The 15,374-nt window shown below is 35.8% G+C and overlaps 2 protein-coding genes across 3 annotated transcripts; one reads left to right on the top strand and one right to left on the bottom strand.

The window, feature by feature from the left end:
* Nucleotides 1-5,571: 5,571 nt before the first annotated feature.
* On the top strand, nucleotides 5,572-8,708 carry LOC133851700 (mediator of RNA polymerase II transcription subunit 10b-like). Its single transcript, XM_062288245.1, has 6 exons — nucleotides 5,572-5,704; nucleotides 6,942-7,212; nucleotides 7,305-7,385; nucleotides 7,494-7,596; nucleotides 7,714-7,803; nucleotides 8,439-8,708. Exons 2-6 carry the CDS (start codon nucleotides 6,989-6,991, stop codon nucleotides 8,496-8,498), a joined length of 558 nt encoding a protein of 185 aa, XP_062144229.1. The 5' UTR covers nucleotides 5,572-5,704; nucleotides 6,942-6,988; the 3' UTR covers nucleotides 8,499-8,708.
* A 1,887-nt stretch (nucleotides 8,709-10,595) lies between these two features.
* Nucleotides 10,596-14,978, bottom strand: LOC133852136 (protein GET1-like). Of its 2 annotated transcripts, none has more exons than XM_062288814.1 (7): nucleotides 14,797-14,978; nucleotides 13,943-14,022; nucleotides 12,883-12,953; nucleotides 12,307-12,377; nucleotides 12,135-12,216; nucleotides 11,134-11,183; nucleotides 10,596-10,758 (listed from the first exon to the last, which is right to left on the bottom strand). In XM_062288814.1, exons 1-7 carry the CDS (start codon nucleotides 14,905-14,907, stop codon nucleotides 10,690-10,692), a joined length of 534 nt encoding a protein of 177 aa, XP_062144798.1. In that variant the 5' UTR covers nucleotides 14,908-14,978; the 3' UTR covers nucleotides 10,596-10,689. The 2 variants fall into 2 exon arrangements, with proteins under 2 accessions (XP_062144798.1, XP_062144797.1); XM_062288813.1 differs by having other exon boundaries at nucleotides 12,104-12,216.
* Nucleotides 14,979-15,374: the final 396 nt, after the last annotated feature.

The following is a 15,374-nucleotide window of genomic DNA, read 5'->3' on the forward strand; positions in this document are numbered from 1 at the left end:
ACAATCACCCCCTCTTTGGAACCAGCGTCCCCGCTGGCGTCCCTCATTGGCTTGTGCACGCTCCCACCATCTCAGGCTGGGCAATGGCTCTGATACCAATTGTAACGACCCACCCCCAATGACACAATATTGTCCGCTTTTGGCTCCCCAAATCAGACTTCTCAGAAGGTCACCCATCCTGGGATTGCTCTCGCAAAAGCACGCTTAATTGCGGAGTTCTGATAAGTTCATGACCGTCACGGCTTTAAAACGCGTTGTGTCATAAAGGGTGCATTTATACATATAAGCACATCCTCATTCCCAGGCGATGTGGGACGTCACAGAATTACCTTAACCACACGCTCAACCGTGATTACTCTGGATCAAAAGCATAGATCCATGGTTCTTGATGTACACAAACCATAAGCAAGAGAGACTAATAGAGAAAAAACCAAACCCACAAGCCTGCAAAAGGATTAAAAAAAACCCCCGCAAACCTGGGTTTTGCGTCGTCGATCAGTGGTTGTTGACGGTAAAAACCCACAAACCAAAAAGCTTGAGAACGAAAGACGGTGGACGGTCAAGCTTACTGTCGACGAAAAACCCAAAAACCTGGTATTTGATGGTCATCGTCAGTGGAGAACGGACGTGAAAGTTAGGGATTTTGAATCTAAATGAAGGCTAGGGAAAACGAAAAAGAGGGAGAAGAATGAGATAAGGATTCCGAATCTTAATGGTCTGTTTGGGTGTTAGATTTTTGAAATCAGAATTGAATTCTTATTTGGTTTGTAAATTTCGAGGCAAATAAAATGTGTTTGGATGATGAATAAAATTTAAATTCTTTTTGAAATTGTGTTTGGGTGTTGGATTTTTTAGATTGAAAAGTAGTGTTTTTTAATGATAAAAAATTATTGAATGTATAAAAAGTTGTGTATAATAATCGGTGTTATAAAAAGTAGTGTGAAATAATGATTGAAATAATAATTATTTATTATAAAAAATTATTATTTGTGTTTAGTGGGTTTTTTGGGTGATGTCAGGTGATTTTTTATACGCGCCAAACACCGAAAAATGCTTTCAGCGAAAAACATTTTCCTGAAAAATAACTTCCTGAAAAACATTTTTTGTCGAAACAAACGGAGCATAAGGCAGAGGTTTTTTCAGATCCGCATGTTTGTCGCAGCCATTTCAGATGTTTCACGAATATGGAAGGTTGCATAAAGTAGACAAAAAGAAAGAAAGAAAATAGAAGGAAAAAGGAATAAGAAGGTGAGAAGATATAAGAAAAATGAGAAATTTCAAAAATTCTTCGAACTTTCATTGGATTTGAAATTTACCTTTTAAAGTTCTAAAACTTTCAATTTTATCCCTCAACCTTTGAATTTGTTGCAAGTTAAGATTTTCTGTTAAATCTTAAAAATATCTTTAAAAATGATGAAAATGCCCTCGCTTTGTATAAGGATATTTGTAATTTATCTTGTGTAAGTAGACTCTTTTTTTTTTTTTTTTTTTTTTTTTTTTTTTTTTTATCATCGGAAATTAAGTCTAATAAACATCAGTTAAGATACAGAAAGTTGAGGAGAGAGAAGCTCCCGTTTTTTTTTTTTTCTTGAGAGAGAGTCCTTAGTTTGAAGTTGGTTTTGCTAGGAGAGGGAGGCTCTACGTCTCCCTCTCCCGGTGGTGGTGTCTCCTAGTTTTCTTAGAGTTTAATTATTCTCTCAGCCTTTAGGGCTGTAGGAGCTTTTGTTCCCCCGATTGATCCGGTTGGGGTTGCTGTTCACTTAGCCCTTTGGGCTATGATGGTTTGTGCTTTGTTGGCTCAGGCATGAAGTCTCAACGCTAGTTGTTCAAGTTGGGGGAGTGGCCGGTTTGTTGTGTCGTCGTTGGAGTGTTTTTGGCCGGTTTTCTATTGTTTTTTCTTCAGCTTTTTGAAGCTAGATCTACACACGTCCGCCGATTTTTGCTAGACACGCACCCCTTAGCCAAGTTCTCCGTCGCCATCTACTCCTGCTGCCGGTCGCATAGGTCACGCCGTATGTCGGAGTTCGGCGCGTGGCCTGTACGCGCCAGAGAGTCCTTTGCTTTTTGGCACACGTGACGGCCATGTTCCGCGATTTTCTGGCCTTGCACGGTGGGGATGGGGTCTCCGGCGGCTGATCTTCGGCTGAGTGGTACTGGTGATGGCGCGTGTTCCTCACACGCCGTTGTCTCCGGCTGTTTTTTCTCTGTGTTGTTTTTTTTCTGCTTGTGTCTTCTGTTACGGTTTCCCTTTGTAATTTTCAGACATTATGGGAACTGTTTGATGGCTTGATGCTAGATCTGCCTCTCTTCTCTTCTTTGTGCTAAGTTGTGTTTTATTGTTAAGAGAGGCTTAAAGTCTACTCCTTGTAATGTTTATTTATTATTTGAGTAGTTGTTGTTATGTATATTCTTGATCTTTCTCACAATCTATCAATTGACAGACTACTTTAAGTCAGGTTTTCTTGACTTAGTGGATGGAGTTTCTTTATCTCTAGTTACAATCTAGCCACAATGGCCTACGGGCAGTGGTTTTTTGCCTTCAGGCATGTATGAGCTTCTCTTGTATTTGTATTGGCCTTTGGTCAAGTGTAATCCCCTGTGGGGCTTATATTCAGTAATGAAGTCTTTTGTTTCATTTCAAAAAAATAGTAGACTTTTTTTTTTTTTGTTTGGGGTAATTTGAATGGGTAAATATAATTTTTTCTTCTAATTTATTTTTGAAATAACTTCAAAAAATGGTATCAAATTATTAGGTGAGTAAATCCGGAGCCAGTTATTGAATTTCAGTAACCGAAACCGGGTATCCCACTTAATTGGGTTTTACCCGGTTACCCGGGTGAAAACCGGTTATCCAGGCCGGGTAATTAAAAAAATTGAAAAACCATACAGAAACCAGAATTCCAATTCCGTTCATTTCTCGCATTTTCTCAGCAACTAAACTGCAAACAACAAAAATTCACAACCAAAACAAAATAAGTGGTACAGATCAAAGTAAATCTCCATGAAATCCACTGGATCGGACAGCGTGGCATAGGCGTTGTGGATCTCCATGAAATCTTGGCCGTCCGATTGCACCGCATCCGGGTGATATGCTGTCTTGATCTCCGTCGGCGACGTCGTCCACTTGACTCGGAGCATCTCGTACAGGCTGGACGGTCTCTGCATGCATCTTTGTGGCCGAATCGACCTTGGTGAATGTGGAAACAAAGGGGATTTCTGGCGGGGAGGGTTAGAGTTCCTAACATTGTAAAGAGAAAGGGATTTTAGAGGCAGAGTTGAGGATTTGAAAATTCAAGAATTGAAGGAGTCAAAATGAAGAACTGAAATGGCCTTGAAGAATTGAAGACGAAGAACTGAAGAAGGAGTGAATAAGAAGAACCGAAGAAGAAGGCAGGGCATGATTCGTGAAGACAAGAAGATGGCAGCGTGAAGCTTTAGGGTAAAAGTGAAATGTAGAGATATCAGAAAATGGCTTAAGACAAAAGTGAAATGGCGGAAAGGTCCCCATGTTAGGGTAAAAGGGTATGGGGTAATTTTTATTTATTTTTTAAATATATTAATAGACTCAGAGCCGGTTACCCGATTGTAATCAGATTTTTTGAATACTAATACTTGGCTTCGTGTCAAAGTACTAGGTTATAAATAACTGGGTACCAACTTGGTTTCCATGTTTTTCGGAGTTGGTTAGTGCCCAGAGTCGGTTTCCTGACAGGTTATAACTGGTCCGGATTTACACCCCTACGAATTATACGTCGTTTTGAGATAATGGTATTGAACTAGCAAATGTCTCAAACTTTGGTATCCAAGTTTTTAAACGTCTCACTTAGTACTTCATTAGGAGTTGCTGTTAAATCTTGCCAAAATTCTTAAAATACTCATGTGTTTATTTTTTAAAAAAAATTATAAAATTTTTCAAAGATTCAGGCATGAATATTTTTGTAAATTATGTTAAATTATGACCAACACTTAAATCTTAGCATTTTTTCCTTAAAAAAAAAAAAAAAAAAGGGGTATTTTGGGTACTTAGTTAGGATTTAACACCAAATCATAACGGAGTACTCTTAAGTGAGATGTTTGGAAACTTGAATAATATATACAAGATTTGCTATCAATCAAAAAAAAAAAAAAAAAAAAAAACCCAGTACAAAAAATATAAGGGATAACTTGACAAAATTGTATCGAATTAACGCCGTTTTAAGATAAGGGCGATGAGAGGGATCCAATAGTGAGAGAGGCAAAGACATTTGGCGCCTTATCTGGAGTATGAAATTACTATATGTAGTAAAGATGTTCCTTTGACATGCCTGCCCCAACCTTATGCCCGCAAAGAAAATTTATTGAAACGAGGTATTACTAATGACTCTTTATGTTTCTATTTGTGGTATTGTGGGTGAAAGCGTCATATATATTTTATGGAGTTGCCTTTTGCTTGGGATGTTTGGGAGTGTGTGGGAAGAAAAATGAAGATAGCTCGTGTAACGGCTCTGAATTTTTGCAAGTTGTGGAGGGTATGTCCTCAAATTGTTTTATCGAAGAATTCAAGTTATTTGTGGTTATATCTCGAAGAATATGGTTCCGTCAGAACACTATAGAGGCCTAAAGGGGGGAGTTCCTTATCAGAGGGATGGGAAACAAACGAATGGAGGGATAACACATATTCGATGGGAAGCACCACCAACTGACGTTTACAGAGTTAACTTGGATGTGGCAATTGATAAGATTACTGGGCGTATGGGATTGGGAGCCATAGTAAGGGACCACGAGGGATACGTAATAGCTACAAAAAGCCTGACAAAGCTAGGAAATCTTGAACTCATCACTGCTGAAGTGTTGACAGCCCTAATGCAAAGTTTTGTAGAGATTTGGGTTAGCGACAAATTGTGTGGAGAGTGATACGCTCTAAATAGTTAATGCTATTAAATCGAGCAAATGATACTAAAATAGATATAGACATCTAATGAACGAAATTAGAGATGTGCTTAAAATGATGCCAGTTTGGCAAATAGTTTATGTCAAATGGAAGGTACACTCTATTGCTCATGGTTTAGTTAAAACAGTTGGTAAATATGTCATATACTAAGATTGGACGGAAGATTTTTGTTTTTGTATTTATAATATTATTTTGTGATAATTGCATCACTAGTCTCTGAGTTAGCCTAAATTACGAATCACTTCATGTGGTACAAAAAGTTAATAAATTGGTCTTTGTGGTAAAATATAATTACAAATCACTTCCTAAACCCGTTTTTGGTTCACCAAGTTAACAAAATCCGTTAGTTTGTACGTCATATAAGTAGTGAGACAACCTCTAAATATCATTTGTATTGTAATCTACTAACGGACTTTGTTTACTTGGTGGACAGAAAACAGGTTTGGGGAGTGATTTGTAATTATAGTACCACATATAGTGATTCGTAATTTAGGCCAACCTCAGGATCCAGTGGTGCAATTATCCCTATTGTTTTGTGAGATGAATAATATAAATATTTTCTTAAAAAACATAAAAATAATGGGCGATACAGTGTGAAATATAATTTCCCATTTTATAGGGACTAGATTTAGAAATATAAATGCCCAAATTAAAATCCACTCGATCTTATAATTGGACTCAAAACTCTTTTAATTTCTAAAACACAAATTAGCTTTCTTGGCTCTCCAACGGTCACAGGAATACATCGGCCACTTTTTTCGTCGAACAGACTTTGTAAGTTCGATTGATTTTCTGTTGTTTTGGGGGTTGTTTCTAATCATGGTTTATATCAAAAAGTGTGCAATTTTGGATTGTTTGGAGCTATTTCTGATCTTGGTGTTTCTCAATTTTACTTGGTTTACGATCAATTTGAAGCCTTTTCATGTTACGTATGTGCTAATTAGCTTTTTGAGCTTCTGGATTTGCTAGTTTAGTACCATTCTCTGATATTTGATGTGGGTTTCTTGAACCTGTTTCTGGGGTTTGCTCTGTTCAGGTTGGTTTTCTGATATTTAATGTGTAATTTGTATTTTAAAGGGTAAATTGATTTCTGGGGTTTGATATTGTGGTGTAAATGCTGGGTTCTTTGTGTTAATGCTGCTGAGTGATCCTTCAACATGATGACAGTCTCATAGAAACGGTGTCGAATAAGTTGTGCAGTGATAATAGATCTGGTTGGTCGCTTAAAACCTGAAGGAAGAGAAAGCTAAAGATATACTGAGAGTTTATGTGTCTTTGTTTTTTTATATTTTCTTAAGAAAAAAAGAAAAAAGATGCAACGTCATCTGTGGTGCAGTGATTTACTCATCCTCTAAAAGAAAAACACAGAATGATTAGAATTGAAAATCTTGGTGGGGAGGAGGATGTGAAGGATTTGGCTACGTTGTTTGGGGCCAATGAAGAGTCTAAGAAGCTAAGGTGATTATTCACATTATATCTTACTTGGATAATCTAATGATTTACCATTTTTTTGTAACAAACACGTGACTGGATGCGGAAATGTTTTTCATATAGTTTCTCCGTTTAATTAAGGATGTCCTGCAATTATATGAAAAGCCTAGAGTCAGTGTTGTTGCTGTTATTGTTTAGAGATGAAGTGATGCAGATGTTGCATAATTGGCCCACACTATGCAGTATTGGTGCCAACAAGTTTCATTTTAAGAATGGATAATATTCTAAATAACTCTTAAATCGCCAAAAAGAGGATTAGATAAGAGAAATCCATTTGAATATAATTCTTAAATAGCGTGGTTTTGTTTATACATATGATTGATGCACTGATAATTGTCTTGGTTGGATTATATCGATGGATGAGTTAACATTTTTTGACATCTGAGGAAAGATCAACTTTTTACGGTTAATTGTTTTATGTTATTTTACTGTTAATTGTTTTACTTATAAAAAAAAAAAAAATTGTTTTATGTTATTTTCTTTACATTCATATTATACATTCTTTATTTCTGTGTGACAGATTCATTTTCAAGGGTTTTAGAGAGGTCTTGGAAGTAAAACACAACGATGGATTCGTCACAGAATGCAGCAGCAGCAGGGACTGGTGGTAGCGGCAATGGGATGATCATCTCTCAAGCCAATGACACGGCAACGACTGATGTGGACGATCCAAAGCAGAACTTGAACCAGGTCATTAACTCTATCCAGAAAAATTTGGGCCTTCTTCACCAGCTCTACCTTACTGTGTCTTCCTTCAATGCTGCCTCTCAGCTTCCTCTTCTCCAACGCCTGTACCTTTCTGCAATCCTTTCTGTTGCAATTAATTATTTTATTTGTTACTTGGTTTACCAAGAAATTTATTTATGTGGGCTTGATTCTGCAGCAATTCTCTTGTTATGGAGCTCGACAACATGGTTAAATTAGCTGAGAAGTGCAACATTCAGGTTCCTATGGAGGTTCTTAGGTGAGTTTTTTCCATGATTGCCTCTTCTTCAACTGCAATTATTCTTTTATGACCTAATTCAAGCTTTTCTTTATTTTCTGATAACTGATATTTTACTTTTGCTTTTAGTTTGATTGATGATGGAAAGAATCCAGACGAATTCACAAGGGATGTCATAAACAGCTGTATTGCCAAAAATCAGATCACCAAAGGCAAAACGGATGCCTTTAAGGTTGGCTTTATATCTTGATATGACACATTTATATAACTATTTATCTATTTCAATGCTTCAAGTAAGTTTGAGATTTGCTATTGAATTTTTTGCTTGTGTGTGGTTTAATTTTTTCAGGGTTTACGCAAACATCTTCTGGAAGAACTCGAGCAAACATTTCCTGATGAAGTTGAATCTTACAGAGAGATACGTGCAGCCTCTGCTGCTGTAAGTAATATTTTGTTGACCCTCCAGTTTCTTAGAATGATTTTCTCTACAGATTTGCCTCCTTAACTTTTCGTCCATATAACATTCATTTTTTGTTTTGCCAAAATTACAAGAACATCCTCCCAAGTTCCCAACCACCCTCTCCCCATTCCCTTTCTGCTTTGGTTGAAGATCTAATCACTATTTGCAAAAGGTTACCTCTTTATTTGTTAGTGTTTTTTGTTGTAATCTTCTGTTGTTGCATACAATGTGAAGCACATGTCTTCCTTGAACATACTGGATGTGCATTTCATTCCCTGAATGATTATGTTATTAATGAGTGATGATTAGTTATTGGCAGTAATGACTTCAGATAGTTCATTAATCAAATAAGAACAAAGCTAGGGCAAAGTCACAAGTTATCAATGAGAAGAATGAAATGCTAGAAGCATCAATGTGTATAATCTCAACTGTAGATTTGTTACTGAATGTATGGCACACAAAATTCGAACTCCGAACTTTTTAAGTTAATTTTGATTCATGATGTTAGTCAGCATTTGAAAGGCATATACCTTAAAGTAGACAGAAAAAGAAAATGCTATTTTGCTTTTGGTTTAACTATCTTAAGCTTTTAAGCTCTTTCACATCTAATGCAGGAATCGAAACGGCTTGCACAAGCACAAAGTATATTACCAAATGGAGATACGAAAGTCTAAGCCAACCTTTTGGTGCCCATGTCAGTATTGCATCTGGTTATTAGTGTCCATCTCTTAGCATGTATGTGATCTTATGATTGTTGATAAAAGCCAAATGGATACATTGATCTAATATAGCAGAATTTTTTTTTGGCTTAATTTCCTTTTCAGTACATACTGATCATAAATTTGGGAATGTGAAGGCTTTGATTGCCATGATTTTGGCTTGTCTATTATCCTTTTTAGATAAGTGCATGTACCTTTCATATGGTTAACTGATGTATTATAAAGAGAGTATCTCCTGCAGTTGCAGGTTTTTCTTACTCAAGTAAACATGAACTTGGATTTTATAGATTTTGTTCTCTCTCTCTCTCTCTCTTTCTCTCTCTCTCCCTCCATCCCTCCCTTTCTTTTTAGTTAGTGTTGGCAATTTTGTTAAAGGAAAAAGTGAGTGGCGGAAAGACATGGCAGAATTATTAATTTTGGTGCATTGCAAGGGAATCCTAATTTGTGGGAGATATTTAGAGAGTTGCTTAGAGGTAATATATATAATATATATAGACATCACCTCATTATTCCCTCAAAGGTGCAACTCAAATGCACTTGATGTATACAAGAGATAGAGACTTAACTAGAAGAAAAAATATCTAAAAAAATATGAAAGCTAGAAATATTAAAGTCGAAGATAGTAGCCCAAAGGTATAATGTCAAAGAATAAAGCCTTTAATTCCACCAATGCTCTCAAAGCTTCAATCATTTCTTTCCCTCTAAAAATACTACATAAATCATTACGAAATCTTCTATACTGCATCAAACTGAGGCCTACCACCTTGCGCTTTCTAGCTAGCAAAGAGGTCTACAACCCGACTAAGCATGACTCAGGCTAGCCTTACATTGTTGACGACAATATTCCAAAGAGCACTGGGAATCTCACAATAGAGTAGAAAATGATCGACTGATTTTCCACTCTTCTTAACACATGCAGTACCAATCAACCACAATGACATGTTGCTTTCTTAGATTATCCATGGAAATGATCTTCCCTAATGTGGCCAATCAGGCAAAAAAAAACTCTCAAGTGAACCTTATTCTGCCAAATACTCATACATGAGAAATGAGTACTATCATGGGGAACAAGGACGTTGTAGTACGATTTGATGTTGAACAACCCTTGTTTGGAAGGAACCTAACAAAATTTATCTTCACTACCTTGTCTCTATTTGAAGGAATACAACAAATTGGAGAACGAGATAAAGTGATCCACTTCCTAATCATGAACCGCTTCAAAAAGTTAACTTTTCATTGATGAAAAACACTAGAAAGCTCCAAATGATCTGTCATGACAGACAATACTGAACAAGGCCGAAAAGCCTATCTTGAGGGCTTGATCCCACCCATTACATGATGCTAGAATCTATTTTTGAAGCCATTACTCACCATAAGTCTAATATGACTAAAGAGCTCCCTTAGCTCTATCTAATATTTTTTCTTAGCTATGCTTCATTGGCACACTTCTTTTTCAACAAGATCTCTAAGTTCTGCAAGGGAAATTTAATGAAGAAAAGCATTTACATTTTAAAGGGCAATCTTTTAGTCTTCCGCCGTTCATTCATTTTATTTTTTTTTTGGTATGAATTCCGCCATTCATTAAGTTGTTAGCAAATGTTCCATGCTAAGCAAATTGTGCATCCGACTATTGCTTTTGGCGTTGCCTTTTCCAACGCTGCCAAATTTTGACCATCTTGATCTATTCTTAATATAAGGTTGAACTGCATTAAATCTTAATAGTGTTTGGGAAATCAGGTTTGATAATTGTAAGACCAAATCCTCATATTGTTCGTACGGAGAATACGATAAAGCAATGACGCTGACGAGTAAATTTATTGCTGTAGCAACCAACTGGGAATATTCAATTTCTATTAGAATCAGTGTGTCCCTTGGATCAGCATTTGTATAATAATAATAAAATAAAATAAAAAAAAAATTTGATTTTGACTGCCACATTACTCTCGTTGTATAACAATGACGTAGAGGCTATTTTATTATTTACTACATTATCTGAATTTATATGCAGGACAAATAATAAATAAACAAAATAATGTACGTTGTAACAGGAAATGGTTATGAAATTGTTTTTCTTCCTTGAAATTCAGAAAACAAAAATTATATACAATTTCTGAGTGAGAGGATAGCAATCACCAGTATCCTTTTTCTACTTGGAGAGTCGGCAAACAAGTTTGCTTACTCTGGTAGATATTATTAACCAAGGTATTATCCCAACCTGCAGTTAACATGGGGAGACCAATCAGAAGCAAATATTAAAAGAACAAATATGCATTAGAATGCATGCAATGGGAGGTGTTCATCCCTGTACATCGGTCAATGGCCACCACGATAACACGGAAATACCCACTTCATAGCTTTTTCTATTATCAGGTTGCACCAAGTGTTCTCTTGATAAATAAATTTCCATCCAACCTTTCTAAGGGATTCCCAACAGTTTAAGATGCACTACAGCCAGTATAGGAAGTGAGGCTCAGCCCAGCCATTTCTCAGTGGATAGCTACTGTAACAAATTCTCCATTCTTCACCTAGGGCTACTCTTATAGCGGATACAATAAGAGAAGAGAAAAAGTTAATATAAAAGGCTATTTACCATAACATTGTTGTTTAAGGTAGCTCCAGCTCTCCAAGATAACATCCTCCCTGCAAAGAAAAATAAAAAGAAACAGATACTTAAATACAAAATATGGCAGGAATATTCTGTATAGTTTGAATTTTATTCTTGATGAATATCATGCCTACCAGTGGAAGGAAATTTGGAAAGTAGCATAGTATTATTAGCTCAATAAAATTTTAAACAGAATGCTGTGGGCGGAAATGAAAATCTACATAAAATTTGGAGGTTATGTTGATAATACGTATTGTCCTGCAGAGGTTACCTAACTTATTAAATAACCATAAGAGCAAAGTTGAATCAAAGGCTTTACTAATTTCCCTTTATATATATATATATATACACAATTGGTGTTTTTTCACGAAAAGCAAACATAAGATAACGTATCTGTGTGTGTGTCTGAGGGGGAGGCGTACCCTGTTCTGCCCCACCACCTGCTGTTTGTCTACTTAGTCCATTCTTATGTTAGGTCCCGTTTATTTTGACTTTCAACTGAACATATTCTTGGAAAACTACTTATTTTCCGATGTTCAACTATCTCCCTGTTGTTTGGTATGCATTGAATTTTCCACACAAACATTTTCCGCTGGTGGGAGTGGCTCCGACAGGGGTTGGTGCTTGCAGGAGGGGCTAATACTGGGGTGTGCCATGGTGTGGGTGTTTGCGAGAAGGAGATATTTGAAGACAGTAGTTGTGTGAAAGAAAATGTTTTACGCCTTAGAAAAATGTAAACCATTTTATGGAAAATAAAGGGTTGTTTTACAGTTGACCGAAAAATGTTTTCCAAGCAAAACTAAACAACGGGATAAAACATTTTAGGTCGAAACAAATGAGGTCTTAGTTTACAAAAGCATGTCATAAGCTGATCAATCAAACTACACATATACAGAGCAGAACTGCAAGAGCATTTGCAAACATAATAAAATGATTAATGGCAAGAAGCAATTACCAAAATTCATCCAAAAAAAAGAAGCAATTACCAAAGGGTTGCACAAGTTGCTGAGATATAGAGGCAACGGGAACCCTCCAAAACCAGAAAATGAGCACAAAATATGTCAAAACCTACAAGTCACAACCAGATTAATAAACTTTTTGAAACCCAACCAAGGGAGCAAGTTAACTTGACAAATCCCCAAGATACTCCAAAATCACCTTAGTAAGAAATAGAACTTTCAGATACAAATCATATGACATTTTCATTTCCTTGCTCTGTGATTCTTGATCTGGAAATAAGTGAAGTGTCAGAAGTTTCCTTTTGTATGGGGGAAAAAATAAACTAAAACTAGAACAATAAAACAAATTAACAGAAGTCGAATAATTTCCAACCTGGAAGACATGGATGTCAGAAAAGAAAGCAGCAGGAGTTAAAGTTCAATCGAAATAGGAAATAAAAAGATAAAGCACAAAAACCTCCACAAGAAGGATCTCCTAAGGGTTTTTTGTTGGTTTATTTTAAGGTTTGCATAATGGGGGTGCCAGGTGCGATAACTACATTAGACATAAATGAATTAAAAGAATAACAGTCGACACAATAAATCTAAAGGAAGCTAGTAGGCTGAAAACTCAAGACAATGACCGGCGTGATCAGTAAGCAGCAAATAATTTCCATAATAGCACAATTGATCATTCAACAAATTAGAAGAAATACAACTTTATAAATTATACATGCTGACAAGTCCCTAGAATGAATAAATATAAGCGAATGAGTTGAGCTGTAAATTGCCTCACAATTTGCAAGTTCCTTCTCCTTGGCAGTTGCTGACCTCCTAAGTTTTGCAGCTTGTGCGAATGTTGATGGCCTGCAATCAATAAAGAAGCAAATCATATGGTTATGTCGATGTTTAACATAGACTCTTTGACAAGAAAATTGATATTTAAGACCAAAATATTCCACTAATTCCACCATTGATGTTTCAAGCATGCTTGGGGAACTACATATGTTTATGACAATGCACAGGTGATTAATTTATTTCAAATTGTCTCATCAAAGACATTTTCAAAGAATTGCTCAGTTCATCCTAAATAGATACCCGACAAGCATAACTTTTTTAAAGCAGAATTAATTCTAGACATAATCTACTACGAGTCTAGGGTCCTCATTAGGCAGCACAGAAGTGCATTGCAAGATTTTGCAATAATTACAAAGGTTGCATGATGCTTGATAATATACGACTAATGATTAAACGTCACAAAATATTTTACCAAGTTGTTTCATCCGAAAACTAATACCCATGAAATGTTGTTTTAGGCTTAATCAGAGTTTTGATAGTAGTGCCCCTACTAAAAAATATATGTGGTAAAAAAATTCCACCAACAAGAGAAAGGCAACACAAGAATGATTAGAAGTGTTACATCCTAATGGCAACAATGTCAATCATGACAAAGGTACATGCAACAGGTCATAAATATGACACAAATTTTATATTTCATTTGAATCGGCATTTACTATTCATGAGATATCTTCATTGAAAGTCCCCTTGGGGTCAATTACCTATATATATATATGAAAAAAAGAAAAGAAAAAAGAGATATCATCATTGAAAGTAAAATGCTTCGAAGTACAACTGTCAATTAACACAAAAAAAACGTGAAGTTAAACAAACAACATATGCTTAAAGTTTTTCAGGCAAACATACAAGTAAACTAAGCTAATCATATCAAATAAGAAGTTTTTAACCTCGCAACAACGTGAGTGTGAATGCCCATGACATTAACAAAATTTCTATATGATGGATTTAGATGGGGAGGTGAGGGAAGAGACTTCACATAAACCACTAGAATCACTCACTGTGACAAGGAGCTCGCTTCTTTCAGTAGTTGTTTTATCTCTCCACGCAACTGGATTACCACTGCACTCTTGGATCCTTTCTGAAAAGAAACCACATGACCCAATAAGAGTTTATTTAAGAACAGGCAACTTCAGTAGAAATCAACTTCGTGTGCCTCACTGCCAATATTATATTAAGAATAATAAATTTCAATTAGTCAAAGAAATTTGCAACCTCAAAATATTTATCCCCAGATATCCAATACAAGAGTAATCTCTTGGTTCCTATACAACAAAAAATTATGGCATGGGGAGTGAGCAGACCAAAATCTTTCCCTGAGAAAACCAGCAAACAATTATTGCTGTTAACAAACATTATTTATATCTATATTTATATACATCTGTCTATTTATCCATCCATCTATCTATCTATGAATACACGCGCGCGCGCACACACACGTGTTCGTGAACTGCTACGTTGCAGACAATCGTAATTTTCAATGCCCAACCTTTCAAAACACTTCAAGATAACCTAAGATTCATAGTCTTAGTTTCAGTTAAGCTTTTCCGTTAACAGTATATTTTGCTTTGAGGCGAATTCTGAAAAAAAAAAATGCTGATATAAAATCAACCAATTTTGAGAACAAAATTCAATTCTATAAAATTCAAATTGTGCCACAGATTTTTAAAAACTATCAAGTATAACAATCGATCAACTACAATACCGATTCCTAAGCAATAATGCGATACCACCTCTCCTCGCAACCGCATTCCAATTCACAGAAATAAGTATCACATAAATCACACAACAGTATTTGAATCTTCAATGTATTAGCGCACAGGAACCGAATGAAGCTTAATTTATCTGAATGTACCTTTTGTAAGTATTCGAGCCACCTGGAGAGGAGCTGGAAGCTGATGACAATCATGAAGATTAGAGGAGCAGCGAGCGAGCCTCGATGTACTACTGTTTCTTCTCCTCCCATCTCTCTCTCGCTCGATTCTTCGTTGTTCTCACCGTGACAAAGGAGCGACTTAATAATAAATAATTTAGAGATGTAGGGGTTGTTTGTCAACGAACAATACATTACGGTATTGTTTATGTACTTTTTCTTTTTTCTTTTTTTTCTTTTTTTTTTATATTTTTCACTACTAATCAATATCAAAATATTCCTACTTTTTTCACTTTTTTATATCACATCAATAATTTTTTATTACTATTCAAATAAAAAAATTTACTACAATACAAAATTTTTTCACTTTTTTATACAAATTCTTTTTATTTTATATCACATTATCACTTTTTACTAATTTCAAAACTAACAACCCACTACTCTGTTCTGTTCTGTAATGTTACTTGCCAAACAAGCCCGTACAATCGAGTGTGGTTATAGAGTATTCAATTCTTTTCATTTTAATAACCGCAATTGCAATTGCAACCGCAATCACAACC

The sequence above is a fragment of the Alnus glutinosa genome, chromosome 12 (genome assembly GCF_958979055.1).
Source record: "Alnus glutinosa chromosome 12, dhAlnGlut1.1, whole genome shotgun sequence".
Lineage (NCBI taxonomy): Eukaryota > Viridiplantae > Streptophyta > Magnoliopsida > Fagales > Betulaceae > Alnus > Alnus glutinosa.

What these genes read in the sequence shown, in the direction of transcription:
- LOC133852136 (XM_062288813.1), bottom strand. Translation starts at nt 14,907, where the DNA reads ATGGGAGGAGAAGAAACAGTAGTACATCGAGGCTCGCTCGCTGCTCCT. An exon ending in GGCTCGAATACTTACAAAAG is followed by an intron (nt 14,023 to 14,796) that starts GTACATTCAGAT and finishes GTTTCTTTTCAG; the next exon opens with AAAGGATCCAAGAGTGCAGT. An exon ending in CCTTAAACAACAATGTTATG is followed by an intron (nt 10,759 to 11,133) that starts GTAAATAGCCTT and finishes TGTTAACTGCAG; the next exon opens with GTTGGGATAATACCTTGGTT.
- LOC133851700 (XM_062288245.1), top strand. Translation starts at nt 6,989, where the DNA reads ATGGATTCGTCACAGAATGCAGCAGCAGCAGGGACTGGTGGTAGCGGC. An exon ending in CTTCCTCTTCTCCAACGCCT is followed by an intron (nt 7,213 to 7,304) that starts GTACCTTTCTGC and finishes TTGATTCTGCAG; the next exon opens with CAATTCTCTTGTTATGGAGC. An exon ending in GTTCCTATGGAGGTTCTTAG is followed by an intron (nt 7,386 to 7,493) that starts GTGAGTTTTTTC and finishes TTTTGCTTTTAG; the next exon opens with TTTGATTGATGATGGAAAGA.